This window comes from Chenopodium quinoa, unplaced genomic scaffold, assembly GCF_001683475.1.
Source record: "Chenopodium quinoa cultivar QQ74 unplaced genomic scaffold, ASM168347v1, whole genome shotgun sequence".
NCBI lineage: Eukaryota > Viridiplantae > Streptophyta > Magnoliopsida > Caryophyllales > Amaranthaceae > Chenopodium > Chenopodium quinoa.
This window is the reverse complement of record NW_018743593.1, coordinates 2,837,681-2,865,674: the sequence shown is the minus strand read 5'-3', so window position 1 is coordinate 2,865,674 and position 27,994 is coordinate 2,837,681. Positions and strand designations below refer to the sequence as shown.

Below are 27,994 nucleotides of genomic sequence, written 5' to 3'. Positions count from 1 at the left end.
ATGTTAACTCATTACTCATCAATATTTTCTTAAATTGCGTAATCACTAAGTAGAATATAAAAGAACATAGGGAGAAATATATGCAAGCAACAAAATTCATGAATTAAGCAGAGAAGCGTTAAGCTTCTTCATGATTTTGAAACTTGGGAATACATACACTGAAGTTGTGATGTCTGACATCAGAGGAGATTGATTTTACAGATGAGGACATTAAATACATTGGAAAAAGGGTAAAATCTACAGATGGCATGAAAAAAAAAAATAGATTATCATCTTATGCACACATCAAACAATGAACAAGACTGTTAGAGCTCTGAAAGAATGGCGGGAATGTAGTGAGATAACTCAGCAGTAAGCGATTGAAATCCATTTACAAGCTGAGTGTGGAACTCCTGGTCTTCCTCTCCAATCAACCTGAAGTGTACTCTAATTGCCCTCTTACAAACAGCCATAAATTCAAGAAGTGCGGCAATGAGTTGCTGCAATTCCTGCGAACGAAGCCTAGTTGCAGGCTCACCTGATAGAAAAGCAGTACACACACTCAACACTCCACTATTTACCTGCAAGGAGCAATTTCCAATATCAGGATTCATCACATTACCACACATTACACATATAAAACCAAAAGGTGTCGCTCAGACTCGGAAACTCATGTGAACATTATATTTCTATGTTACTCAAACATTGCTATTTGTGTCGGATACAGATATACACCCAACTGTCAGATGTGTGTGTTTTTTTTTTTCTAAGAAAGTCCATGAGTTTATCCCACAACGACGTGCCCACACCCAAGTCAAAGTATCGAAGATCTCACATGATCTCGAGGTGAAATGAAGAGTCTGAGTACTACAGCAGGCAACGTGTTTTTATGAACTTGTACATAATTTTGGTCTGAGTAAAGAATTCATAACGGTTACTTCAGATAATGACAAAATATCATAGTCCAAGTTACATAGTTTTAGGGGATTGTCTCAATTTGTTCATCTATTTGTTGAGATTTTCCCAGTCTATACAAGGTTATAATAAATGCTCTACAAAGATTAGCAATAAACACCTGCTAATATGGAAAAGGTGTTTCTTCAGTCAATTATAAGCCACATAAGAAAAATGATAGAACTAACACACGGAGAGTCGGAGAGAATTGGAAGAATCCCCATACATGGCCTCAACCTTCATTCTCTCCAATGAAACAAGACTACGTTAGACCTTCAAAGACTAAGGACTACATGCGAGAAAAGAGTTATATGATGCATCATGAAGAACATCTGCACAGAATTTCAAAAGCTTGAGGCAACTACTTCACTGTAAGATCTAAACTATTGAGGTATTAACAAACCAGAACACTTAGTATGACATACATGTTGCAACTAGGTCAGAGACAGAAAGATTAGGGCATCAGATACAAGTTATCATATGACAGGCTAAAATAGGCAAAGATTTCATAATACTCACTTGAACTGCAACACTGCCTTGCAATATTCTCTGCAGGCTCTGTAAACGTGGTAACTGGTCCCCTTCAGAGCTTCGAGGTTCTTCAAGTTCATTTCGAAGTGCAGCTGTCCGAGTTTCAATCATTCCAATTGCATTTTCCACAGGAGAGAACTCCATAGATTCAGATTTTATCACCAAAAGCCTGTTAACAAGAGCAGGAAAGGAGCCTTCTGTCTGAAGAACTGTACGCCGTTTCCACTGATCCTCTAATCCAGCTTGAGTCTTCCCGTTTTTAGTAAAGGGGGTATCAAATAAAAATCGATCAAAAACACGAGCACGTACACTTCCAGTGGATAGGGAAAATATCCTCTCTCTCCTACTACCCAAGTCTTCATCTTCCATGACAGGATCAACAGCAGTAATCTGCAAGTAACAGACACCAGGCTGCAACTCCTCTGCCTTCACTTGCCTAGAATCTTGAATAATATGAAGTCTGTGATTACCATCCATCCTGGATTCATATGTATGGCTAAGCTTTTCCATGATGTCTCCAAGCCGTACATCACGGGGCTCCCTGTATACATATTCTTTTTGATCCAGCTTTCCAAATTTCTCACCATAAAAGCCTACCCTATAATATGTAGCATCGGCAAAGGGAATTGGGCTTGCTTCTTGTTCAAGGATAGATTCATAAATACTGGTTAGCATTGTGTGACATTTGGCTAGCTGCCCATATGCCCTTCTGCTTTTGTACACTGGAATTACCAATTCTAGAATGCTAGCACAAAAGTGATAGAGCTCAGCTTGAGAAAAAAGTTTGTTAGCAAGCTGCAAATATTTCACAGCTGAATCAACAGTAAGCTTTGAAGCACCATATCCCTCCACCTCTGCAGCAGCTGTCTCAGAACTTATCTCATTGTTGACCATAGGACATATTTTGCGGAGAGCAGCAACATGCTCTTTGCTCCATACGCCGTCATTTCTACTTACTAGAGCCTGCAAAACATGTGGGATTATCACTTGTATAAGCAACGTTAATCCAATCAATGTTTCATAACATTCAAATAGGCCAAAAATTTGGTTCTTGGACTACATTTCTTTCACATATGAATCCCAACCTGTTTGTTGCAAAATGATCTAAATGTACTTCCTTCGTTTCTAGCATTTCCTAAAACCTTATTAACAAGGAAGTACATTTAGATCATTTTGCAACAAACAGGTTGGGATTCATATGTGAAAGAAATTTAGTCTAGTGGAAAGGCACAAATGTACTGTGTAACATACTTTAAACTTGCTAAAACCTGAAAAATGCTTGGACTGGATTGGATTGTGCAATGACTTTATAAGATACGGTGTTGATACATATGTGCTTCATAAATTACATACATAAAATATCACAACATGCCCAATTCTGTCAAACTAAAAGATAAATATGCATACAAGAATGCTCAAGTTGCCATATCATTCAGGGATATGTATAGGAAGAAGGTTAGACACTAAAAACATCATTGTTAATGAAAAATGTATTTATGAAACGGATATGTAATAGGAAGAAGGTTAAACACTCAAACATCATTGTAAATGAATCATGTAATTATCAATTTTGACAGAGGCTTTTAAAATCAAAGTAAGATGTATACCTGCATAACAACACCTGCAACAGCAACTGCACACTCTGCTGCTTCCGCCCAGGATTGCATTTCCTGATGCGCATCACATAGATGCAGTAGCCACATTATGTGAAGATCTGGAACAGGAGCAAATGCTACAGCAAGTTTGTAAAAGCTTTCTGCAGCAGCATATCTGTCAATGTTCATCACAGGGCCCTGCCAAGACAAAGGCAGAAAGTACAACAATTTCGGGTGTCAGTTTGTTTTCCACATTATATGCCTAGGATGCTTGGACTCAGGTCAAGAGTGAGACTTGCGTATTGATCTAGACTGGTACAAGTGTCAGACTTGGGTATGGATCCAGATAGGAAAATTCATAACCCCAAGAACCCGGGTACACAATAAATAAATAAATAAACCTTAACAAATTATCCGTAATAATAAAAATATGAAATAAAATTTAGAACAAATTTTATAAAATACTAGTAATGAGTAGTTGCTCATAAACTCAGTTTCTTATATTTATTTCACTGCTTGTATATCACTGGAACTCTGGAAGTTAGGTGAAAAAAAAAAAAGTTCCAATGCCCATGGTACCCACACAAGTAATAAATCAGTAATCAAAACTGACATTTCTCATTAAAAAAAAAATAGACTGGGGTGACCAAATACATTTATTGTTCAGAATTTTAAAAAATTTAAATGAGTGAGAGAAGTAAATAGGAAGTCAAATGAATTGTTGAAGAAGACAAGCATCCCGTTGCCAGGAAAGAATACCAGCACGATGTGTCGTGTTGACACCGGTACAGAAGGAACGGTGGGTTGAGTCCAAGCATCACAGATATAACTATATAAGCAGTTGTCAGAGTAAATCTTACCAGAAGTGCATGTTCCAAGCTCGCATCAAGAGCCAGAATTAGATTGTCAGAGAGATGTTTAACTTCTGACCAAGACCACCTATTCTCTGTAGACCTTTCTGGAATAGCTATCAGTGCAGACTCAGGAAGACCACAATCCCTCAGCAAACTGGAGCTTTTCACTTCATCTGCCATTTCCTCCAAAGATTTACGAAGACGCTGCTCTTCACCACTCTCTTCAAGACTTCCATCAGGCTTCATCAGAGTAGTTTGTACATCTGACATCAGCTCTGACAATGTTATGGTCAGCATGACTCTAAGCCTTGTAGTTTGCATGAAGTGACAGAAAGAGCTCTGCAAAAAGTAAATATATTACTTGTTTTTGAAGAGTGAAAAACCTTAAGAGGAACAGAAAAAGAAGCAGCACTTGATACATGTAATGGTCATCAGCAATCAGAAACATACCCTTACAAGAATCTGAAGCCCAACAACTGCCCTTTTTCTGATGTTTTCATTTCTATAGACAGCAAGACGAAGAAGATGGAAAGCAATTTGTTTAAGAAAACGATCATTCTCACGTGACATTAATGTTGATCCATGGGAACTTAATATACTGTTAAACACCAGCAGAAGAGCTTTCCAGAATTCAAGTGGCTGATTCCTTGAGAAGAAACTCGTGAATATGGATGTAATGCAATCAAGTTTCCCGTAATCTGTTGCAATTCCATGTGTTGCTGCTGTTTTAGAAAACTTCTCAATAATTTCTAGGACTTGAAGACTAACAGCAGCACACAAATTCTCCTCCCAAAGTTCCTGAAAAAAAACATTATTACCCATACAAAACCATTCCTACACAAGACAAGAGAGACCAAAATGCAGGACAGATCCCAGGTAAAGGGATCGCGTCATCTAGTAAGATCTATTAAAATATGAAACAATCTTGTCATGGAAAAGTTGTACCAATGCAAGAGTACCCACCAGCTTCTGTCTCAATAAAGGATGCAATGATTCCCTTAGTGCTTGGGCAGAAGTTCCTATCCTGGAAGACTGTGCTTGAGCTAGAGCTTCTCTCAAGGAATAGGGTTGGCTTGGAGAACTTAACTGAGAGTTTACTTTCTGCCACAAATAATTCTCTGGCGTTCTATGAGGCTGCATTGATTTAGCCAACACCCAAAAGAAAGGAGAAAGATCATAAAGTTGTTCAAGAAAACCAAGAAACATTGGAATATCAAACTAAAAATATATGCTGGGCTCAAGTGCATTTTATATGCACACTTAAAACACGACAAAAGAGTAAAATTCTACAGCATTACAACATCCAAAAAGTATTGAACTTTACCTCTTGCCGTGATGCCTCAGACAGATAGTTGTTGATGGCTGGAGACAACCTATCTGAATACTTAGGGGATGCATTTCCATCCCCCACGATACTACGAGAACTGTTTCCAATTATCATACCATCAGCTGGTTTTTTATGCTGCAAAAATACCATTTGACCTCATGTTGGAGGATAAGAATAGCCACTTCCAGTAAAATAAAAATTAATTTGCCAAAATCAGTAAAACACTACAACACAATTGATATACAATGCATGTCATAAAGGAGTCAAAAATAACCTCAAAAAGGATTAAGCTTTCCTCTATAACTTTGAAAAACAATCTGGTTCTTGCAATACTTTGCTGCCAGGCTTTAATCAATGACGCATCATCCAAATTGCGTACAATTTGCAAAACAACAATCAAGATTTCACGCTTTTCAGCAGCACCGAGGTTGTAAAAAACAGGCATTTCATCAAGTATCTGCAAATTAATCTGATAATTAGCATTGCAGAATATCTACTGTGTCAAAATTATCATATGTTATTAGAAGGGTAATAGACTGATGTATTATTTACAAACATCAATACCAACAAAGATTATCCTTCCATCCTTCACCAATTTGCTCTGAGGCTTTTAGAGAATCTGATTTAGCCGTCACAAAACTTCTTGACAATGGTCATTTTCTCCTCAACTTATTCGCACATATTAACAAAAGAAATAAATTCAAGGCTAGGCTACTGAAGGTCAATGCGCAACAATAATAAAAATCTATGAATTGTAGATAAGTCAAGTACCAGGCCAATAAGTTCAGTTACGGCCTAATAAGTTCTTATTAGCGAAGGAAACACACCTTAAGATTAAAGAAATCAAGACATTTCATACTTTTTTGAGAACAAGTCAATGCTGAAAAATTGAGAGGGAAAAGGAAATTTTTTCCCAATGCTTCATACTGAAAAGTAGTGAATACAGTTCAAGATCGCATCAAAAGAGCACAAGTTATGTACCTGGCTTATCAGCGGGAAATAAAGCTGTGCGATGTATAATTTATCTTCAGGCTTCTGGTAACGAGAATCAAATTCATGTTTGCACATGAGAACCACTAAGATTCTAGCTCCCTGCGTATAAAATTATTAATTAGATGTTTAAAGTATACAGATAACAAGTCCAACCAGGAGATAACATATGTGAGCAAGCTGTTCCACGCAGAGTAAACAAACAAGAAGCAACGACAACAGAAGTTTATTGGTAAACTTACTTTAGCCTTTAGTGACAAGTCATCATGATCTAAGGTGAGGAAAAGCTCTTGTATCAGCACAGACGCAAGATAGTTCCTGCGTATAAATCAAGTTACCAAAATCAGATTAACAACAACACTCTACTATGAAGCACAAGGTTAACACTAAATAAAGACATAAGAGTCAATCAGTTGCTCACAGCAGTTTAATGCAACAAACAAAATTAAATGCTGAGGCACAAGACACCTGTAAACCATTCTGCGCTCTTATTTTCAAGAAATGTTTCCAGGATGCAATGAAGGATACTAAAGAAAAATATTAACATTAAACACTAAACCCAAATAAAACTGAAAGTAAGAATGATCACAACCACAGGTCACATTTGAAAGAGATGTAATAGGAAACACCCTAGAGAGGGGAAAGTAGTCAGCATTACCAAACTGAGAGCTAGCAGCATAAACAAAGGTAGTATAAAACTCTGTCGATTTGGAACCAAACTAACTAGAATATAGTGCTGGATTACACATACAAAGGTCTACACTGGATTAAAACTCAAACCTTTTGGAACCAAGACCAATATTAACATTGTTTCTATATTCAAATCAGTCTCTGCATAACAGCTTTCAAGGACTAGCGTAGGCAGCATGAGTTCTTACTCATTCATCCTTTCCATTCCATCAAAATTTGTTTGTACTTCCAATTCTATGCCCAATGGAATCTGATTTCGAATCAAATTAGGTGTTCTTTGACTCCAAATCAAAGCAAAGCCATTCCCTAAGAGTCACAGAATTGTAACATATCCTTCCAATTCTTTGGATGTAAAGATCTTAGATCTTATGCCTTGCAAGACGTGTTGTCAATCATATATATCAACGAAAAAGAAGATACAATTTATTGTTGCATGAGTGATAACTCTCTTTTGACTCAACGGTCAATCCCTGCTGTACCATCGTTCTTTGTATTATTATTATTCCATTTAATTAAATTATTTTGTTTTCCCTTTTATCTTCAAGGTTTCTTATAAAGACTACAGGACAATATACGGGACGGGAATCTGAACATAAAATTACCATACCACTAAATAGAGAGCAATATAGCGTACATGTATCATTTGACTATTGGACTGTACACCCGTGTGCAGCAAGTTTCTAAAACGTCTACATAATATCTTGTAGGTACAAGGAATTAAAAAATTGAAAAGTATAACAAAAATAATTAAATGAAGAAAGAAATAATTGACTATCAACGATCAATACATTAGACGTCGATCCGAAATATGCGACTTGAAGACTGAAATAACAAGTTACAACAAGAAAGCTGAGCTGAGCAGGAAAGATGATCAGGATTACCTATCAGAAGGGTCTCTTCCTGGCATTTCGACAAAAAGATCATGATCACATATGATCTGTAAATAGGTAAGCTTACAGTCATGAAGAACAGGTTGACATAACCCAGAAAACTTGTCCAAATACAAAGATACCTGAAATGAAAAAAAGGAAAAGTAAGTAATCTATGTTGCAAGATTTACAATAGAAATTCAAATTCTCCAAAATTAACGTCAAACAGTTTGTCATCAAAACTAAATGAGATAAGAAAATATCTATAAAGATAAAACATGTATGTGTGTCACTTCCTAAAGATAAATAGATGGTGTCTAAAATAATCTCTATACCCTCTACTCTTCTTAGGATTTTCACCACTTAGAGACAGATCAGATAATCAATAAATATATACACATCATAATTTATAAACATCTCGTTCTGTCCAAATTAAATCATATGGAAAATAGAATATGAAAGTTTTGTGAAGGGAAATCTACAATGACGCCTGACTTCCATCCAAGTTAGGACCACCTTTAAAAGTATAGGAAAAGTGTTAATGCTCAAGTTGGACTATTTAAATTCTCCTATCAGCTGTTATACTTGATTTTTAACTATTATAAAGATTTATATAATAGAAAACTTTAATTAGTTAGCAGATACTAGGTAGAAGGAATAATGTTTTTAAGAGGTATCATGGTATAACCATCAAGACGATAAACCAAAAGTAACATAATTAAATTTTACTAATTAAGTTAGATTGAACAAAGTTATGCGTAAAAAGGTTTCTAGAGCTAAGAGTTCTTCAGATTGAGACGCTAGCTCTAAGCACTATTTATATGTTACAGTTAACGCAAAATTTTGGTGATTTAAGGCCCCAATAAATTTAACAAGGCGTGTCTCTTAATCTTCTTGTAAATTCAATATAGGATTACGTGAACTACCTGAATTCAACTATTAAATAAAGTTTACTAATGTAATGATGGTTTTGTCTAGGAGGTGATGAAGTTGTTACCTCCTTATATTTAATGCCCCATGACTCTAGCGAAATTATCTTAAAAAGATACGCAGCATGATTGGTGATTGGAAATTTTCCACTTAGGTGACCTAAGGTTTGACATCATTCCACTTTGGTACCCTATAGTTTCAATAATTCCACTTTGGAGGCCTGAGTTTTTAAACTTTGTTTCACTATAGTCCCCAGTAGTTTGATGATTCAATATTGATGTCTTAGTTTTGTACCTTTTTCATTTTGGTACCCTGAAATATATATATTTATGCTCATTTTTGTACTGTCCTATTTACTTTTTGCACAGTTTCAATATTGTAACTAAAATATCTCAAGTTTCGTACTACAAAAAATTATTAAAGTTATATGTTTGGAAACATAAAATCGAAACGAATCTAACAAGACCCCACATGACTATGTTTTGAAGATCAAAAATATAATTAAATTATAAGATTTCATTTGCATTATAAGATTTCAAGTGAAACAAACAAAAGAAAATGAAGGGAGTTAACATCTATAATCTTATTTCATAACAATGAAAATAATCTTTCTATCTAAGCAATAATAAAAAATAAAAATAAAAAAAATAAAAAAACCTTTTGTTTTTGATATCGGTGCCTTAAACTTATACTGGTTAACCTTGTCAATCATATTGTATAAAAAATAAAGAAAAAGTTCCTCTAGCCTCTCCATTTAGAATTTTATTTTTAAAACATGTACTTCTTATTGAATTTGCTCTTCGACTATTCTCTATTAAACATAATTCATATGGCTTTTTTATTTTTCCTTTATAAGAAAATAAAATCACATTTTATTCATATAATTATTTTATTCAAATTTTAATAGGAAAATAATATTACTAGTTCCTCAAAACAAAGTCACATTTTATTTTGCTCATGGCTATTACATCGAGTGGATAACTTAACTCTTCTTTTATTAAAATTTAGAAAGATTTTATTAATAAATGAAAAAAATTAGACATGGGATAATTGCTTAAATAAAGAGTCATCCCTTTTCTAATAAAATAAAAATAAAAATAGTCACTAGATATATTTCTAATAATGAGATTGAAAATTGATACACAATAAAAAAAATAATAAATAAATAAAAACAAACAAACAAACCTAATAATGAAATAAGACTATAGAAGTTAATTGTTTGTTACAAAAATGAGGATTAATATGTAGTTTAGACCACCAAAGTAGGGAAAAAAAAAAGTTAAAAACTTCAGTGCACCAAAATGAAATAGTGAAACAAATTATATAACTTTAGGGCACCAAAATGAAATTACTGAAAACATAGGGCACTAGGGTAGAATTACTTCAAACATCACAGCTCCAATGTGGAACTTTCCCTAGGTGATTTGGTATTGTAATTATTTTATATAAGCCTTCACATTGAGAGAAACTACTGCCCTTATTCATACTAAAAAAAATTCCCTTTCCCAATGACAACTTCTTTTGTTTTCCAAAATACTATTGTGCACATTTTATTCAAGAACATGGAGTATGGGCATAAGGCTAAGTAAATATTGAGGAAAGAAGCATACCAACTCAAAAACTTGCCGAGGCTCAACAATAGATAACAGGTCATAGCAAAAGAAGGCCAAGCTACTATTTAAACGCTTTGCTAAGCTTAACCCTTTCTTGCAACGCTCATGTACTTCAGTGATAAGACAATCATAGAGCTGTATAATGCACCTAAAAACTCCTTCTTTCAATTGCATTGGCGGGACATCTTCACCTGTACAATCAAACAAAATTATTAGCTTGGTAATTGATCATATTATGACTAACATAAGTGCTTCTCTCTCGTCATCACATCACTCCCAAAATATTTTGTCTCCACCACCCCAAATGTTCCAATTATTTTGGTTTGGAACAATATTTAATTCCATTCAATATTGATATTTTTAAGCTAGCTAATTTGTGCGTTTTTATTTTAGCCGCTAAAAGAATTGTAAAGAAAAAAAATTAGAAGGTGGTCAAGAATGGAGGTGCATAAGACTGTCGGAAGAGAATGAGAGAGAGTGATTGTGAAAGGTGATGATGAGAGAGAAATAGTGTAACTAGTAAGAGTGTGTCCGTGGGTGGGTGGAATAGGTATAAGAGTATTTTTGTCTTTAACTTTTCTTTTCCACTTCTCCTTAATATGTGCCAAAATGAAACATGTCAACTAAATAGAAACGAAGGAAGTAATATATTTTCCTTTAAGTACCTAGGTCCTCAAAAACACCTTTACCATGTGACCTTGATCTTTTCGCTTTTTACATAAACCACCTCAACATACAAAATTTAATAACAACCTTACCTACAAAATGTCCATGAAAATTGCTATCAAGACAAAATGAAAAGAATCACATGAAATGCCATTGAAAAATACCTGATGGAAGGCTATGATACAAAAGTCGTATTTGTTCCAAAGCCATCGACTTCACAATAAGCTCAAGAAAAAACCAAGACATTGCCAAGACATCATCATATACTGGTCCCACACGATAACCTTTTGCCTATAGACATAAAAACAATAAATCTTCATGGTTAGTTAACATGAATGGTAATGACCTATTGTGTTCAATTGCAAGACAAATAAAAATATAAATATAAAGTGGTTTGTTAGAACATTTTTTTTAATTATTAATACAATCTTTTTTCATGAAACATTTTTCTTAGAAATGGAATTTAACATACACCCTTGTTTCCCTCATAAAAAAACCACAGATAAATTTTACAAAACCAAATGGATAACATAAATGCAATAATTCACAATCATTACATACTTTATGCATGGAAAGCATCTTCATCTGCATCTAACTAGATACCAAAGTCAACATACGAAAGGCAACATTTGCAACACACTTATGACAAGCAATCTCTCATGGTAAGATATAAGCCAATTATTTACACTCACTGCAAATTTGCAATTCATCTTAGAGAGATATAAATAGATTGAACTAACCATTTTCGAACTAGCCACCCAAACAAAAATTTATTTTAAATTACCACCCCTTAAATTAAATAAATGCTCAGATTACCACCCATTTTGAAAATCCCGTGGGTCTGTGGGCCCTAAGTAATGGCTAAAAATGGCTATTTTCAGCTTTCTAATTGTTTTCCACCCCGATTTTTCCTATAAAGCTCTTCCCCTAATTCAATTTTCAATCCTACTTGCAATTTATCCACAAATTTGAGCTCGTGTGTAATTGCAACCACATCTTCAACAACGAAAGAACTTCAATTCGCATAAGGTAATCTCACTTTTCTATAAAAATTAGGGTTCTTATGACATTGTAATCGGGGGAATTTGTGGGCTTAATTAATTAGGGAGATAGCGAAGAGAGATGTTCCGCTAACGACGGAGGCGCAGAAGATGGCGGAAAGAGCGGCGATCTTTGCAAATTGAACACGAGATCGAACAATTTGCATCGGAACAATCTTCAACCAAACAATGGCGATGTAACTGAAGAGAGAACAAGCTGTCATATGACACATTGTTAGGAAAATTGGGTATTTGAATCCATAATTGCTCAACAAATACTTGTTTAATAGGATTACGCCAATGTTTGAGGAGTACGAGAAGGTAAATAATCCGATCGTGAAGAGTTTTCCAGTGGGTTTCATTTCAATCGGATTTGAATGGATTAAATCGATTTGATTTGATCTGGTGAGAAATTTCTAATTTGTATGGGTGTTTGATTTGGTGGTATTAAAAATTAGGGTTTTTTTATTGATTTGGGGAAGATGGGAAATGTGAAGAAGAGAGAAGAAAGGGGAAGAAATTAGGGTTGGAGGAGAGAGAAAGAAGGTGGGAAAAAGGGAGCTTTAATGGCGGAAGAGGTGGAGTAGGAGGAGAAGATGATGAAGTGAAGAGAAGATAGGAGAAATAAGAAGGGAAATAAATAAAGTGGGGCCCACAATTCAGATACTCACCGGATTTTCAAAATGGGTGGTACTCTAAGCATTTATTTAATTTAAGGGGTGGTAATTTAAAATACTTCCTCCATTCTTTTATTATTGTACCACTTGCCTTTTTAGGAAGTTTCACAAATATTGCACCATTTCCTCTTTAGGAAAAAAATTATTTGTGTTCACACTACAAATAACCAACATACCCTTACTTTTTCACACTCACTTTTTAATTTAGCAATATGTCATATGGGCAATTTTGTATTTTTACCTTTCTCTCTCTTACTTTTTTCCACTACCAAAATATTTGTACCCAACCCCTATGGTGCAATAATAGAAAAAACAGAGGAAGTAATCTTTTTTTTTTTGGTGGTTAGTTTGAAAATGGTTACATTTTTGGGTGATAATTTAAAAATTTTCCTTAAAAGAACTCCAACTATTCTTTGTTTGAATAAGAAGCTATGATCTAATAAATGCACTGCCAATTTTCCAGCTTCATTTACGATTACAGCTAACATTCCTCTGTAGCTGGCAAAATTACATAACTAACTCATATAGCATGTAATAGTTTTTTTTTTTTTTTTTTTTGAAAGGATGTAGCATGTGCTAGTTTATGGAAACATTTTTTTTAAAAAAAAAAAAAATATATATATATATATATATATATATATATATATATATATATATATATTGCATTCAACATTGTCCCCCCAATTTCATGCATGAAAACTGTTAGAAAAGACATAGTACCTTACTACGTGCTAAACTTCCCCACACAGTAGAAAGACCAGAATAAACTGGTAACTGGCGGCCACCAAAGTCATCAAAAGCATAATCAACATAGCTAATAAGAAATCGATTTCTTTCTGCATCATCTACCGATTCTTGCTGGACCCTGTGAACAATAGAAGTCTTTCTACTCACTAAAATGATGAGGAGTCAAATCTGTATCCGTCAAAACAAATAATGATTTAAAATGATCTGAAGCTCATAATAGCATAAGCCTCTAAATATAATAATAATTATAAAAAAAAAATCAAAAAAACCCACTCACACACACACAGAAGGATACATCAATGTGAATGGCTAAATGCAAATTGAATATATACCCTATATCTTGTTAGTTATGACAGCAACTAGTGTATTATTTTTTCTTTTCTAGTAATTTCTTGGATTTATTTTCCACATAATCTCATGGGAAATGCACATACAAGGTACATGACCAAAGATCCTCTAAAAGAAAAAAGTATTAATGCAAAGAAGGAATGTCATGTAAACTGCAAAGTAGCAAATGCCGATTAGCAGAAATAAGTGTCAATGGATAGAAGGAATGTCAATCAAATTGCAAACGAAGGAATGTCAAGTACATTGCAAAATTGTCTACAAGCAATCTCTTTGCATCAACACCACTAGTCCAAGGATCTGTTGGAAAGACTCAATATCAGTAGACATAATAAAAGAAATTGTTAATCCCAATTGAAATTTTTGTCTGCACATAGTTTTACCCAAGGCACATATTTCTCCATACTACCTGTCTAACTGGATAACACTCAATCTTCCTACCTTTGAAACAGCATGTATTTATTATCCTTTTCATATATTAAAAAGTAATATGCATATGACTTCTCGGTGCTTCCTATGAGATAATACATGAGGAACATATAGTTTTAAGTGAATATTTTCTCTACATTAACCTTTTTGCTCGTCCATCTCTTATACATGCTCTTACGTACAATGATAAATTTAAATCAATAACTTTGTGGGGCATGGACCCACTTTTTACAGATAAGCCCCACTTACATTAGCTAGACAAAGAAATCATGTTGTTTTGGTCATTTTGGGTCCACTATGCCTTCGGGTCGGGCTTGGATTGTTTCGGGTTGGTTGGGTCAATTTGAGTTTTGGGTATAATCGGGTCATTAGATGGTTGGGTCGTGTCATTTTTGATTAGGTAAAATCTCAATTTAAGATCAAGTCAAAAGAATTGGTCTAGTTCAGATCAGGTCATTCGGATTAGGTCGAGTATTAAGGTCAAGTTTGAATCAAATCATTTCAGATCAAGTTAACCATTGAACATTCAGGTCCTTCAATCTAGTATTAATAAACTGGGTCGTTTAGAGCTTAATCTTAAACAATGAATTCAAGATAAATGAAAAGGAATCGAGTCAGTTTAGTTCAGGTTTTTTTGATTAAAGTCTGTTTGGGTCATTCTGGTTGAAACCAGTTGAGGTCATTTCGTGTAATAGAGTCTGTTCAGGACCTTCAAGTCAATTAATACAGGTTAAAATCGAGTCAGTTAATTCAGGTATTGCGTAACTTCTGAGTCAGATCACTTGGGTATTGGTCAAAAGCAGGTCAACTCCAATTTGGGTCGGGTCGGGTTTGGTCAAAATTCAGGTATTTTGGGTTGGGAAATCGGCTTGATCAGTTTTCCAGGTCTACCATTAGCACACTACGTCACTTTCAAAAGTTTTGATAGCCCAACTAGAAACGGATAGAGCAAATTGCCTGACATGAATAACACTTCTAGAACTACCGAGTCAAGACAGAGGATCATACCGAGTCAAGATATTAACCATAGCTCTAAATGCAGCAACCTGCATGCAAAGGTAACAAAAAACTAAAATAAAATAAAAAGAAAGAAAAAAAGAGCAATACTGTATGAAATTATAGCACTTTGAAACAAATCCTTGAATGAAAAAAAAAAAACAGCAAAAACATTTTTTTTTAAGGAATACACCCTATTCACAGGTTTGGCATTTTTGATAAACTTTGATTTTAAAAAAGAAGAGGTATTCAGTGATATCAGAGTCTTCTACAGCATTCAATGAATTCTCTTTTGACATTAGGTTGCTGGCAACATCATATATATCACTAAAACCCCTACTGGCTACTGCACTCGTACAAATCCATTAAAAAATCAGCCTCTGACTATCCATAATTTATCTGGGCAAAGGTTTTGCATGGTATTACTTAATTTAATATCTGGCAGGTGATTTTATGATCATTGACCAAACGATGCACAACCCAAAATCATGTCAATCGTCCTATACAAACTATCTTCTGCACGCAATAGGTGTTTCTGTTATTAGCCCTTTGTTCGTATAAGAAAATTGGTTTCCCTACCCCCACCCCAAAGTTCATTAGATAAGAGAATACTTCATGATAGATTACTTGAGACTTTAGAGTTATGTGCTTAAACTCCTTTTAGAAATACATATAACCACCACTTCGTAATTATTTTAAAGTAAAAAGAGAAAGCAACTTTAATCAAGGATGGATCTATGACAACGCCAAGTGAGGAGGAGTTCGAAGAAATTATCATGGTTGAACAGATACTGTAAATGATGGATCCATAAGATGCCAAAGACAGAACAAGGAAGCATACCTTAATAGTTCTGCAATGGAGAAATAGGAACAAGAATCTTCCAAAGTGTTAAAGAAAAAATTGGGTCCTACCACGTTATACACAGTTTACTGATTGGCATGGGAATCCGTAATGCCAGCACACTACTTTGTCCCATGAGTGGCATTATGGATTCCCAAGCCAATCAGTAAACTGTGTATAACGTGGTAGGACCCAATTTTTCTTTTGAGTAAACTGTGTATAATGGGCCATGACTATCTCGCTCAAGGTTGTATTACCAGACATTTAATAATTTCTCAACAACCACAAAACTCAAAGAGTGCCAAGACAATCTCCCAAATTGTTTCTAGCCTAATCTCAAAACATACATAATGACCTACAAACACGTCACATATAATTTGAGCACACAAACTCAAAAGAAATACCTAAAAAACATTTACTTATCTAAGAGTAGAAGCGTTCCAGAAGATTTTCCCATTTAATGTGAACAGATCGGAGGATCAAGATATCTAACAGCCAGTCAATGCACATGCAGATTAAAGAAGGGTTGGATATTATAATGATCATGTCTATATAGCAATGTGATCAATGCCCGTTTTACTTTCAAGCATCTATGAAACATTAGGAAGACAAGTCACGGAGTCCTCATGAAATAGATGATTGAGCAGTACAAGGGAATAGAATAAGGAAACAGTGACGATCACAGCATCTGTGTTTCTTAATTACTTAAGATATATATATATCAAGGATAGATGAAAATATGGCAGCTTAGATGCAAGAGAAATGAAACAAAGGAAAAGAAGCAATAAAATATTGAGCAATTTGTCTCTTGAATCTCAAATGACAATAAATATCTGTACAATGCACGATTACATGTTTGTAGCAACTAACCATTAAACACCCACAAAATTCAAAAGATATTTTAACAAGCACGTGTTTTCAAAAAATCTCAGTTCAGTTTTGTCAATTCAACAGATGCAGAAAATATAATAAGAGCACCTGAAGGGTTTCACCACCATTTCCAATTAGATGGAGAAGCATATTTAATATTGGGTGAAGAAATTGAAGCAAGGCAGTGGAATCAACATTCTTGAAACTATTAATTGCCTGCGCAGGAGAAGAGGTGTAAAAAAATAAGGATCAAGTAACAGTAACAATGCAATTTTCCACTAATACATAGAATTGGATTTATTTATTTTTTGGAAAATGCTATACATAGCCCTAAGGGCTACATATAAGCATTTAATTTACTCTTGAAAATTGTTTAAATTTAGAAAATCATGACAAAAACACACTAATTACACCGATTTGCGCGTGTTTGTCATGAATTCCTAACTTTATACATTTTCCAAGAGTAAATTCAATGCTTATATATAGCCCTAAGGGCTATGTATAGCATTACCCTTATTTTTTTTATCTTTTTTGTTTTTTTTTTTTTTTTTTTTACTATGAGGCTTTGCAACTTACTTAATTAGGTTTATGATATACTCGTATATGGTACAAAGTAATATAGAGATGTAACAAAGAGTAAATCATGGCAAAATAAAAAAAAAAGGCGTAGAAACAGAGCTCATAATTGTCTATTACAATTTGAACTGAAGGAGGAAAAGGGAAATGAAAATTTTCAGTAACTGCGACAGAAACAAAATTTCGTATATAAATATGATGGAAGAGATCACCACTAGAAAAATAGAGACTATGCCGCCATATCTAAGATAATTATGACACATTTCTCACAACTGAAGATTTAAAAACTAAGGCCATCTTAACAGGCTTAAAAAACAAGAATTTAAACCTGAACTCTAGTAGTTGAGATAAGCGTGTTATTTGCCCCACTCAAATTTAACACCTAAGATAATTATGACACATTTCTCACTACTGAAGATTTAATAACTAAGGCCATCTTAAAAACTAAGAATTTAAACCTGAACTCTAGTAGTTGAGATAAACATGTTATTTGCCCCACTCAAATTTAACATCTACAAATTCTTTCTGTCCCCAACTAAAAGTCCCATCAATCCCAAAAATATTGGCCCTAAATATTAGCCCATGTCTCATTTGGGTTTTACACTTTTAACCCAAAAAAAAATCCCTCTATGTCTCATTATACTTTCTTTCACAACCTGTAAAAACAATAAACTATTTCCACTACCATCTATTTATATTCACCTTTAATCAGCAATAACCGACTACAATTCCTCCTTAAAAACAAATTATTATTTTTTTCAAGGAAAGAGGCAGCAATATATTAGAAGCTGAAAAATGAGTGCCTCAAAGAGCAGAAATTGTCCTCTGATCAAGAATGTAAATTACATATTATGCCAGTTCCCTTGAACCTCCTCAGTTGAATAGTTCTCAAGGACCTTGCCACCATAAAGATGTTAGATAAGCTACTTTGTCCCAGACTATTTAAAAGGCAAGCTCTTGCCCTTACCAAGTCCACATAGGGGTGTCAATTTGGGTCAATGGTTCAATTTTAGGTTGAGTGGGATTAAAATGGGTTCAAATCGCTAGAGTGGATTAGTTCGGTTTGGTTTATTTTCAAAAAAAAAAGTTTCTATTTGGGTCGGGTCCTAAATGGGGCAGGTTGCAATCGGTTCAGGTCTTATTCGATTTGGTTGAAATGGGGTTGGCTTGAATTTGAAAACAGGTTTACCCGGATTAGAACGGGTTTCAGCTCAAATCAAATCAGGTCATATCAGGATCGAGTAATAATCGAGTTGGTTATCTGGATAGAGGGTGGGAACGAGTCGGGTCATAAATAAGTCGGGTACTAGACAAGTCGAGTTAATCAGGTAGTGGGTAGCAAATAGCAATGGGCTGGATCAAATTTGTGTCGGGTCCTAAACAATCCGAGACAATCATGCAGCGGGTATGAACGAATTGGGTCAAAATCGAGCCAAGACATAAACAAGTTGAATTGATCGGGTAACAAATTAGAACGGGCCGAGTTGTAATTGAGCAGATCATAAACACCCTAGATTAATAGGTTGGAACATGTTCAGTCATAATTAATATGGGTCATGAACAAGTTGGGTTGATCAAATAGTGGCAGAATGAAGCATAGAACTACGTGAGAGGGCAAAAATAATTATTATGAAATTTGTTGTATTTACTTATATTATACTCCCTCCACATTATTAAGTGCATGTTTCTAGTATTTTACAGGATTTAAGGAGAATGGATAAAGTATATGATGTTCTGGAATGTAAGGAAATTTTATATAGGAAGTACATAATGATATTTAATGATGATCTCAATATATGTGTATTTAATAATTTATGAGCTATGTTGAAGATCATTTAATGGGATGAAAATGTGAAGAAAATTATTTTGGGACAAAGGGAGTATTATAAAGATATAATTGGAGCACTGATCACAAATGATCCAAATACTAAACCACACGGATAATAACAATTGCACACAATTTAAGATAATTTGAGCAAAGGAAGTCTTAAGCATAGATCACAATTTAAAAGAAATAAGATCTAATTACCTCAAGAAGCTCTGATCCCCATGGAGGGCTTGTCCGAAGGATGTGCCTGTCATACTCAAGAAAGAAATCCCTTATGCGTTCATTAGTAGGATACAAAGAGGAACATAACCTCAATCGCAATCTGAAGACATTCTTCCCATCCTCCAAATAGTCAAGCCTCTCCTAAATAACAATGTGCGTACATAGGTGTTTCAGATTTTTATAATATAAAAAATAAAAAAGAATGTAACAGATTTTCAAAATACAAAAAATAAATAAAAAGAAAAAAGGGAAGTTTATTTAGAATTGGTTCTCATTGATATGTATATGTTTCATGCGCTTAAAGTAAAGACCAATAACATTAAATCTTACCAGATTTGTTCTTTCTTCTCACTTTAGGCTCATACAAACACACACACACACCCACACACACACACCCCTTCCATAACAAAACAAGTCCAAACGGATTTAATGCAACACTCATCAAAGTCAAATGGTTCATAGGGGACTTATGCAACCAAGATCACATTGATAGAACTATTTAAATTTAAAATTTTTAAATAAAAAAATAATGCAATGCCTGTTCAAAATTATTTTCTTAATTAAAAACAACGAATCTAGCACATGAAACTTCTAAAATTATTGACATAAATGTTAACGATGCATGATACTAATAGGAAAAAAATTACGGAACACGATGGAGTTATACCTTCCCCGCATCTTGAAGATAATGTGGAACAAGCTCTCTCATGATGGGCAGAGAAATTTCAGATCTTGACCTGAGTTAAAAAAACAGGAATCATTTTAGAATGTCAGCAACACTAGTATATGGCTTGTAATGATTGGAGCTCCTCCATCTCATAATGTTGGTAAATTTTTCTATGGTAGTTCAAAATCACAAATAAGATAACCTTGGGAACACAAATAAGATATATGAGTTATTATGGCATGCAAAATAATAGATGCATGGTACCCAAGAAAAAATGAATTTTTAAAGTATTACATACTTCAACAAACAAAGGTGTGTGTGTGTGTGTGTGTGTGTGTGTGTGTGTGTGTGTGTGTGTGTTGTGTGTGACTCGCTGCACCTGCACATTAGTCTCAGTCAATGCACGTCTTCGAGTGTCGTCTACACTTTCAGAATGGCTTATGCAATACACTTCTTGTTAATTATTTTAATTTCTATTTTCCTTGTAATAATTTCTAGGATTTTTTTAAAAGATATTGTAAATACTCAAAGAGACTTATTTCTCCTTTCAGATTGTAATAAGATATCTACATATACTTTCTCTGTTTTTCAATACTTGCAACACACTTTTTCACAGTAATTAAGAAAAGTGGGCCATGAGCTTTTTGAATAAGGGTAATAGTACAACTTTCACCAAATAAAAACTTTCCAAACATAGTGTGTTGCAAGTTTTAAAAACAGAAGAAGTATATTTTATTAATTTTTGGCAAACTGGCGGTGGTCCTCCCTCTTCCTAATTTCTTATCTTCTCAGTAAGAAAAAATTCTCCCTCATATATTGTTTACTTTATTGTGCCACATATGTTACAAAACCCTCCCACTTATAACATTAATCCTTCTACACAATTGGTCTATGATATATAATGACTGCACTTGATTAAATAAAAGAACTATGAAGATTAAGAAGCATAAAAGAACTTTGATACTGTCAAAGTTAAAAAATGACAATAAGACAAGAATCAAATTATGAAAGAACAAGTTCTTACTGAGCATATGTAGACAGTGGGAGTGCAGCATAGCCAATCACCACCTACAGCAGAATATTAGATAGTCCCATTCAGGCATGATGAAAGTAGGAGAAACGTGGACATCAAGAAAACAGTCGCAACCTCAGAAGTTTTGTTGTTTTTAGGATAATATACAGAATATAAATAGCAAACTAAGAGCTTACCGGTTTCGGAGCTTCCAATTTAGTTTGAAGGTCAACATGAAGGAAAGTGAACAAAAGGTGATGCAGTGGGGTCCATATAGGTGGCAAGGAGACTTTGATTTCATCATGATAGCAACCAACCCTTGCACCAACTGCAACTTGTGTATGAGCCCACTTCTCTAGTGATGCACCAGGCTCCCTGGGGTATGTTGCCTAGAATAAATGACAAGTAAACTTAGGGAATAAACTACCATGAGACAATTAAGAGTATGATCAAACTATAGTTACTAACCTCCAGAGGCTGTCGTCGAATATCTGTGTCATCTTTTCGAAGCTCTATTCGTATAAACAGATTCCTTTTTCGACTCAAACTGACAGTCAATGGATACACATAGAGACAGTGGAAAAGTTGCAAGAAAGGTTCATTCCTTGTAGTTGCACGGAAGTCAAAGGCATGGAACTGCAATTTGCATTCAATGAGTAATTACTAATTATCTTAGCTTTACACTCTCAATATCTATTTTAGGTATCAATGATGTTCTTTTTCAGAATTTACAGACAAAGCACCAGGGTAAGAACGAAGAGGAACATCAACAAAAATAGTAGACAGAGAGAGGGGCAGAGGAGAGGTTAGGTTTATTTAGTTACAAACAATCAAAATGAACAATATTATAATCTTCTTACTTTCCAGTTAAGGGTATTCTATAATCTTCCTGCTTTCCAGTTAAGGGTATTCTATAATCATCCTACTTTCCAGTTAAGGGTATTCTATAATCTTCCTACATTTGCTTTATATCTTCAATGGCAAAGGAAAATTTCTTACTTTAACCCTTCCATAACAACACATGGTCCACTTATACTATATAGTAATACAAATGTCTCTATAATCTATAATCAAACTACATTTGCTTTATTAATCCCATGTTCTACTTTGTAATGTTTACTCGGTATTTTGAAGTATTTATACAAGGGAATATAGTTTTTTATTGAGTACATGGAGTACCAGTGTTACAAATTTTGAATTTTGCCATTTTCCATGCTAATTTTTTTTTTAAAAAAATTAGCAAAATCATAATCTATGCGATTCGTAATAAGAAAATAGCTCCACGAGATGAATTCCCAGTTTCCCACCGAAGCCTGTTTTATACAAAAGAAAAAAGGCAATCTAATGGCAAACCAGATTGATCTCAGCAACAGCATCAGCATAGATATTAAAACAAATACCACATTGATAATTATAGCAAACTTACTACCTCCGATTGGGAATCATGGTTCTCATAAGCCTTTAAACCATTTCGAGCAGATTCTTTTCCATCTGCAAAACAATTTTTTGATCTGGTGCTCTGAGACCTTTCCACATTGTTACTTGGTTCCTGTGACATATCTTGAATACTCTCTCCCATATCAAAGGATTCATTAGTCATACTGCCACTCTCTGAGCCATTTTCAAAGTTGAGATGCCCAGCGTGTAGCTTCTCAATCTCCAGTCTCAACATACCTCTAACAGGCTTATGGATCTTTCTTTTAGGATCCTAGAAGAAAATAATGAACTTTCAAAAAACCACACAAATCAAAGAAAACAGATGAAGGTAACAGAAAGTTTGTATTCTAATATAAACTACAAGCAACAACAAGAGGCACTATACAAATGGAAAAGCACATCAAAGTTTTTCAGCCTTTCCAAGGCTACGCAGCACAAAGTTATCACCCAGAACTCTGTACCTATCAAGCATATCAGATGATAAGAAGGAGAAATGATGATAAACACAACAGACCTGCAGAGAATCCTCTGTATAGCTCTCCTTGACTTTATTCAAATTTGATATTTCAACAATGATTGAACTCCCACTCAAATAACCCAACTTTCCATCTAATGTGATTTTTGTAGTAGACTCTGATACACCCTCATGGAAACTAGAACCAGATACACTCGGTGCCAGAGGGCTACTGGGAGAAGCAGTTCCACCAGAGGTTCCAGCGATGGTATTGTCAAATAATGGTACCATAGCCCATGCAAATGACTCCCTGTAAGGCATTACTCGAGACCAAACCTGCAATTTTTGCCTCTCTCTCTCACTAAGCTGTATCTGAAAATAAGAAAAGCATTATTTAAGTCAAAGATTAAAGATTAACATAATAATGTGCTCAAGGCACAAGCATCACAAAGATTAAAAAAATTATTCTAAGTCAAATCTAGAAATTCAAAGCTTATAATAGATGGGATACGCACTGGTTCTTTTCGGGAGTAGACAGACGAAGTGATGCCTCCTTCTTCAGTGGCAGGCTTCTCCAGCTGGATCAACAAGCAAACTGATGCTGAGGGAGCATCTAGGTAGAATATTGCTCGAGAGTCATTTGAAATACCAGACTGCAAACAGGTGGAATATAAGAAGGCAGTAAGTGTCTGGAAGATTCTCATAGCTTACTCAAGAAATGCAGACTTGGATAAAGAATATAATTCTGGAAGGGAATGCACAATAAAATTTCGTTTGCTTTCCACTTTTAGAATTCAAAATGACAATGTGTCAAGATGTTGAACATGGCTTGAAATGCAATACTGCTCTTCCACAGCTTACATTTTCCATTTCTGTAGGGAGCACCTGGAAAATGAAGTCCTCTGATAACTTCTCTCTTTTCTCTTTGTTATACAAGCAAATAGTTCCATAGAATGGTTCTGCAAAGATCAAATAAAAAATTTAAAAAGACATAACAGTAATAATATAGTTTGTAGTACACAAGAAAATTATAAACGATCTTTGCTAGATATTTTTGATAAACGATGCATGGAAAAAAAAATACAGATGGTTCCAAGAAAGTTATACATTTTCTTCATTACTCCTCTTATTTGACTTCTACACTACATAAATTTCCATACTGTCACCTTAATAGTGCAATTCAAATTCCAAATAATTTCTCAATTGTTTCTTTTTTTCTTCATTTCAATGAAATTGTTTTATGAAAGAATAATGGACACACAACCAAAGATTTCTAGGTTAAGTGTGGGATCAGTGGCTATGTATGAAATGTTCCTGGGGTTAAGAAATTGTAATTCTTGAGCTAATCATGGGTAGCATTTCCATATATAACAGCAGGGCTACAAAGGCCAACGGCCACACTCTGATAGCAAGTGAGAGAAACTAGTTATCCTAGACTAGGTAGGACGAAGTTAATTCAGGAGGCTCACACCAAGCAGGTGTGTCAACTAAATTACATGGTTTTTCAAGCAAGAGCTTGCTTTAAGAGGTTTTCAACATTATTCTTTCCCATATTTGTTCGATGAAAAGTTCAGGTAACCCCTCTTTTTGAATGGAAATGTGAGATTGTGAGTTTTTTTGGTTCCTTGTTTCTTCCCCTGCTCCTAACCTTACTACAAAAAAGGTAGGGAAAGAGAGCCAAAAGTAGCCCCATTGAACTCTTGTCTAAGTTAAATTTTGATAGAAATAGGCTTCATGTTAGCAGAAATTAGCTGTGCATTACAGTATAGTGGGTCTAGTACTACTAAAGTAGAGTTAGCCTTATTTTTAAGTTAAGAATAACTTATTCAGATAAAAGACTCTTCACTGCAGTGTAGAGTGACATACAAACAACCAAAGCTAAGGTTCCTACCCAAAAATAAATAAATAAATCCTAGCAATGCAAAAACGGATTGAATATAAAATAGTGTTGCCCAAAACCCGCAATTCTAAACTTCGTCACATTTGAAAAACTGAGTCAATGAAGTAATGAACATTAGGAACACTTTCATTGATTCTTTTCTGAGACTTTTGAGCTAAGAGCATTCTACAGATTAGAGACATAATGTATACATAAAACGAAAAGAAAAAAAAAAAACACGAATCAATTAACGTCTTCCATTGATTGAATTAAGGATTTGATTGATTCCTCCGAACATTTGAGCTAAGGACATTCCATACAGTAGAGACATAGTAAAACATAAAATGAGAACAATGAATGTAGTTCAGCCAGAGACTCCTTCAAAACCAAACTTTCGACCACTGCCAATAGATTTCACCAATGGAACAAAAGAAACAGAAAATAAGGAAATAAATTCAAATTAAAAGAGGAATTTTCATAGTTGAGTATAGCACTAAGATAATAAGACATTGACCATTCCAACTTCCAAGAAGCTACATAAGTAAACGGAATAACAAATTGCTAAATAAGGATATTAGTGAAGAATAAGATATCACTCAGTGGGGAATGGCGAAAGCAGCAACTTACTGTGGTTACATTACACCACCGTGAAATGACAAATTGGAAACATTGTACTTCATCATGGTAGCAATTTAAGTTTAAGTATTTATACATAAAATAATTTGGATAAAGGCTTTGAAAGAGTAATCCTATTATGAAAAGGAATTAAGTACTAGTGTGTTATGAAAAGATACATCAAAAAATGTGTTTGCTGTACATGAATTTAAAATTTAGATAGCTAAACATGAATAAAATAAAACCTTGTTATGATGTATTTTAGATTCGAGTGCTGTAAATCAACTAAGTGCATCTCCTGTTTACCTTTTGCGCGGGGTTGAAGGCAGATGACTTGTTTGACAAGTACTTGAGTATGATAATCGAGGATTGGATAAATATGAGTATGTTCAAGTGTTCATAATTTTGTGTGAGTTTGAATCAAATTTTAAAGACATGAAAAGAAACTTTATATTATAATTTTCAGTTTTCGTTTTGTTTGATTGATTAAAGAATATGACAGGTTATATAGAGTTAGATGTTTTGGCTTTGTATTATTTCTTTGGTCATAAAAGGGGAGGTAATATTTCCTCATGACCTAAGTTCTGCTTCAGTCCATATCTTATGGGTCAACACATGAGTGTGTTGCAATAACTACTATTTCTTCATAACCTAAGTTCTGCTTCAGCCCATATCATATGGGTTGAGCAAATGAGCGTGTTGCAATAATTACTATTTCTTCAAAACTAAGTTCTGCTTCGCCCATATCATATGGGTTGAGCACATGAGTGTGTTGCATTAACTATACCAACTATTTAAGGATGGAGGTAGTAACATGGTATTTACAATTTTCTAATGTTAACATGGTACTAGGAGTGAAAACATCAAAAAATGTTATGAAAAGATGGTATTTACAATTTTCACTAGGAGTGAAAACATTAGGAGTGAAAACATTAATGAGTGAAAACATTAATGATTCTTATGTTAACCATATCGAGCTTAATAAGTTTGATACATGCAAATTGAGTTTTAAAAACATGTATTGAAGTTGGGCAGTCAAACAAATTGGAAAATAAAGTCACTGTTTCTGAGAAATAAAAAGTTGTATTCTACCCTAAAGACTAAATTAAACCAATATAAAGAGTCGTCACTCACCAACTAATCCAGCTTGAAACATAAGGGACTGAACTTTGACAGAGATCTTCAATCCACTAGAGAGCACAACACAACAGATCAATCACAATCATACAAGACAGAAAGGTAATGCTATAACAGTGAGTAAATAACGGAAACAATCAAGGAAAGTAAACTCGTCAAACCTTCCATATTGTGCTTGAGTTTCTGGAAGCCTTTGACCAAATACCATAGACCTCTCATTCTCCCAGTCAAATGCTGGTTCATATGCACTCAACGGCGACAAACCAAGATGCTACACAAACACCAGAAAAATCACATTAAATAATGACAAAGCATTAATTAGCACACAATATACATTGATACGACACCTCTCCAAACGGTCTTCCGGATGTGCTTGGTGATTCTTCATCAGCAGCATCTTCATTTTCAATTTGTCTGGCCTCAGCTAGATGCATCTCTAAAAGAAAAAAAAACTAAAAACATTAATGTGGTTTTTAGCATTGCATTAAACAATGTGTTTGTTCAATTCGATGTCGATTGAATTCACCTGTTTCAATGTCAGTATCAGGCCCTTCATATATCTGATTTCGAAAACTAGTAGCACCAATGCTCTCATAATGCCCATACTTATTTTCATCTTTAATCCAATCAGCTTTGTAGCATTGCACAAGTTCATGCAAATGTGGCCACTGTTCCACATCCTCGTCGAGCTGAACCGGTCCGTCTCTGAGCCCGGGCAATCGCCTCGGGCCCACAGAAAAATGCCCCAGTTTCATTAAAGGCTTCTACAACACATTAGCAACAAAATTTTGATTCAACTATCAAACAAAGCTCATAAATTTAGTGGAAAAGGTACAAATTCATAGCTACATCCTAAAAATAAAGGCAAATTATTAGACTCAAACACCAAATTAAGCTAATAATTATACTCTAGATTAGTAATTATAACTCAATTAGTTCAAAAATCGAGTTTCGAATTACAACCCTAAATTGAGCATACTGAGAATTAAATTAATCATAAAAACCTACATTGTGAAATTGATATATGATGATTACAAAAACGAAAGAACATCTTACCTCAGAAGCTGCTTCAATGGAAGATAGAAATCGCTTCAATGGAGAACGTTGAGTTGAGTGCACTTCAAGTGAAACTGAGTGAGTGAGAGAAAAACAGGACAGATCTAGGTTTTTGGTGGGTAACTTTTTCTTTTTTTTAATACACTACTTTATTTGACAAATCAAAAA

The 27,994-nt window shown here is 34.4% G+C and overlaps 1 protein-coding gene across 3 annotated transcripts; it reads right to left on the bottom strand.

Moving 5' to 3' along the window:
* Window positions 1–81: 81 nt before the first annotated feature.
* On the bottom strand, window positions 82–27,976 carry LOC110682792 (guanine nucleotide exchange factor SPIKE 1-like). 3 transcript variants are annotated; one of them, XM_021859134.1, is made up of 30 exons: window positions 27,827–27,976; window positions 27,297–27,534; window positions 27,118–27,206; window positions 26,932–27,041; window positions 26,768–26,823; window positions 24,001–24,098; window positions 23,655–23,792; window positions 23,200–23,511; window positions 22,675–22,956; window positions 21,717–21,884; window positions 21,446–21,637; window positions 21,261–21,304; window positions 20,237–20,306; window positions 19,549–19,710; window positions 17,052–17,159; window positions 15,245–15,282; window positions 13,436–13,580; window positions 11,163–11,289; window positions 10,330–10,523; window positions 7,802–7,932; window positions 6,473–6,548; window positions 6,222–6,332; window positions 5,515–5,697; window positions 5,238–5,375; window positions 4,877–5,047; window positions 4,364–4,711; window positions 3,920–4,252; window positions 3,072–3,257; window positions 1,453–2,427; window positions 82–560 (listed from the first exon to the last, which is right to left on the bottom strand). In XM_021859134.1, exons 2-30 carry the CDS (start codon window positions 27,523–27,525, stop codon window positions 306–308), a joined length of 5,469 nt encoding a protein of 1,822 aa, XP_021714826.1. In that variant the 5' UTR covers window positions 27,526–27,534; window positions 27,827–27,976; the 3' UTR covers window positions 82–305. The 3 variants fall into 3 exon arrangements, with proteins under 3 accessions (XP_021714826.1, XP_021714827.1, XP_021714829.1); XM_021859135.1 differs by having other exon boundaries at window positions 22,678–22,956; window positions 27,827–27,975; XM_021859137.1 differs by lacking the exon at window positions 17,052–17,159.
* Window positions 27,977–27,994: the final 18 nt, after the last annotated feature.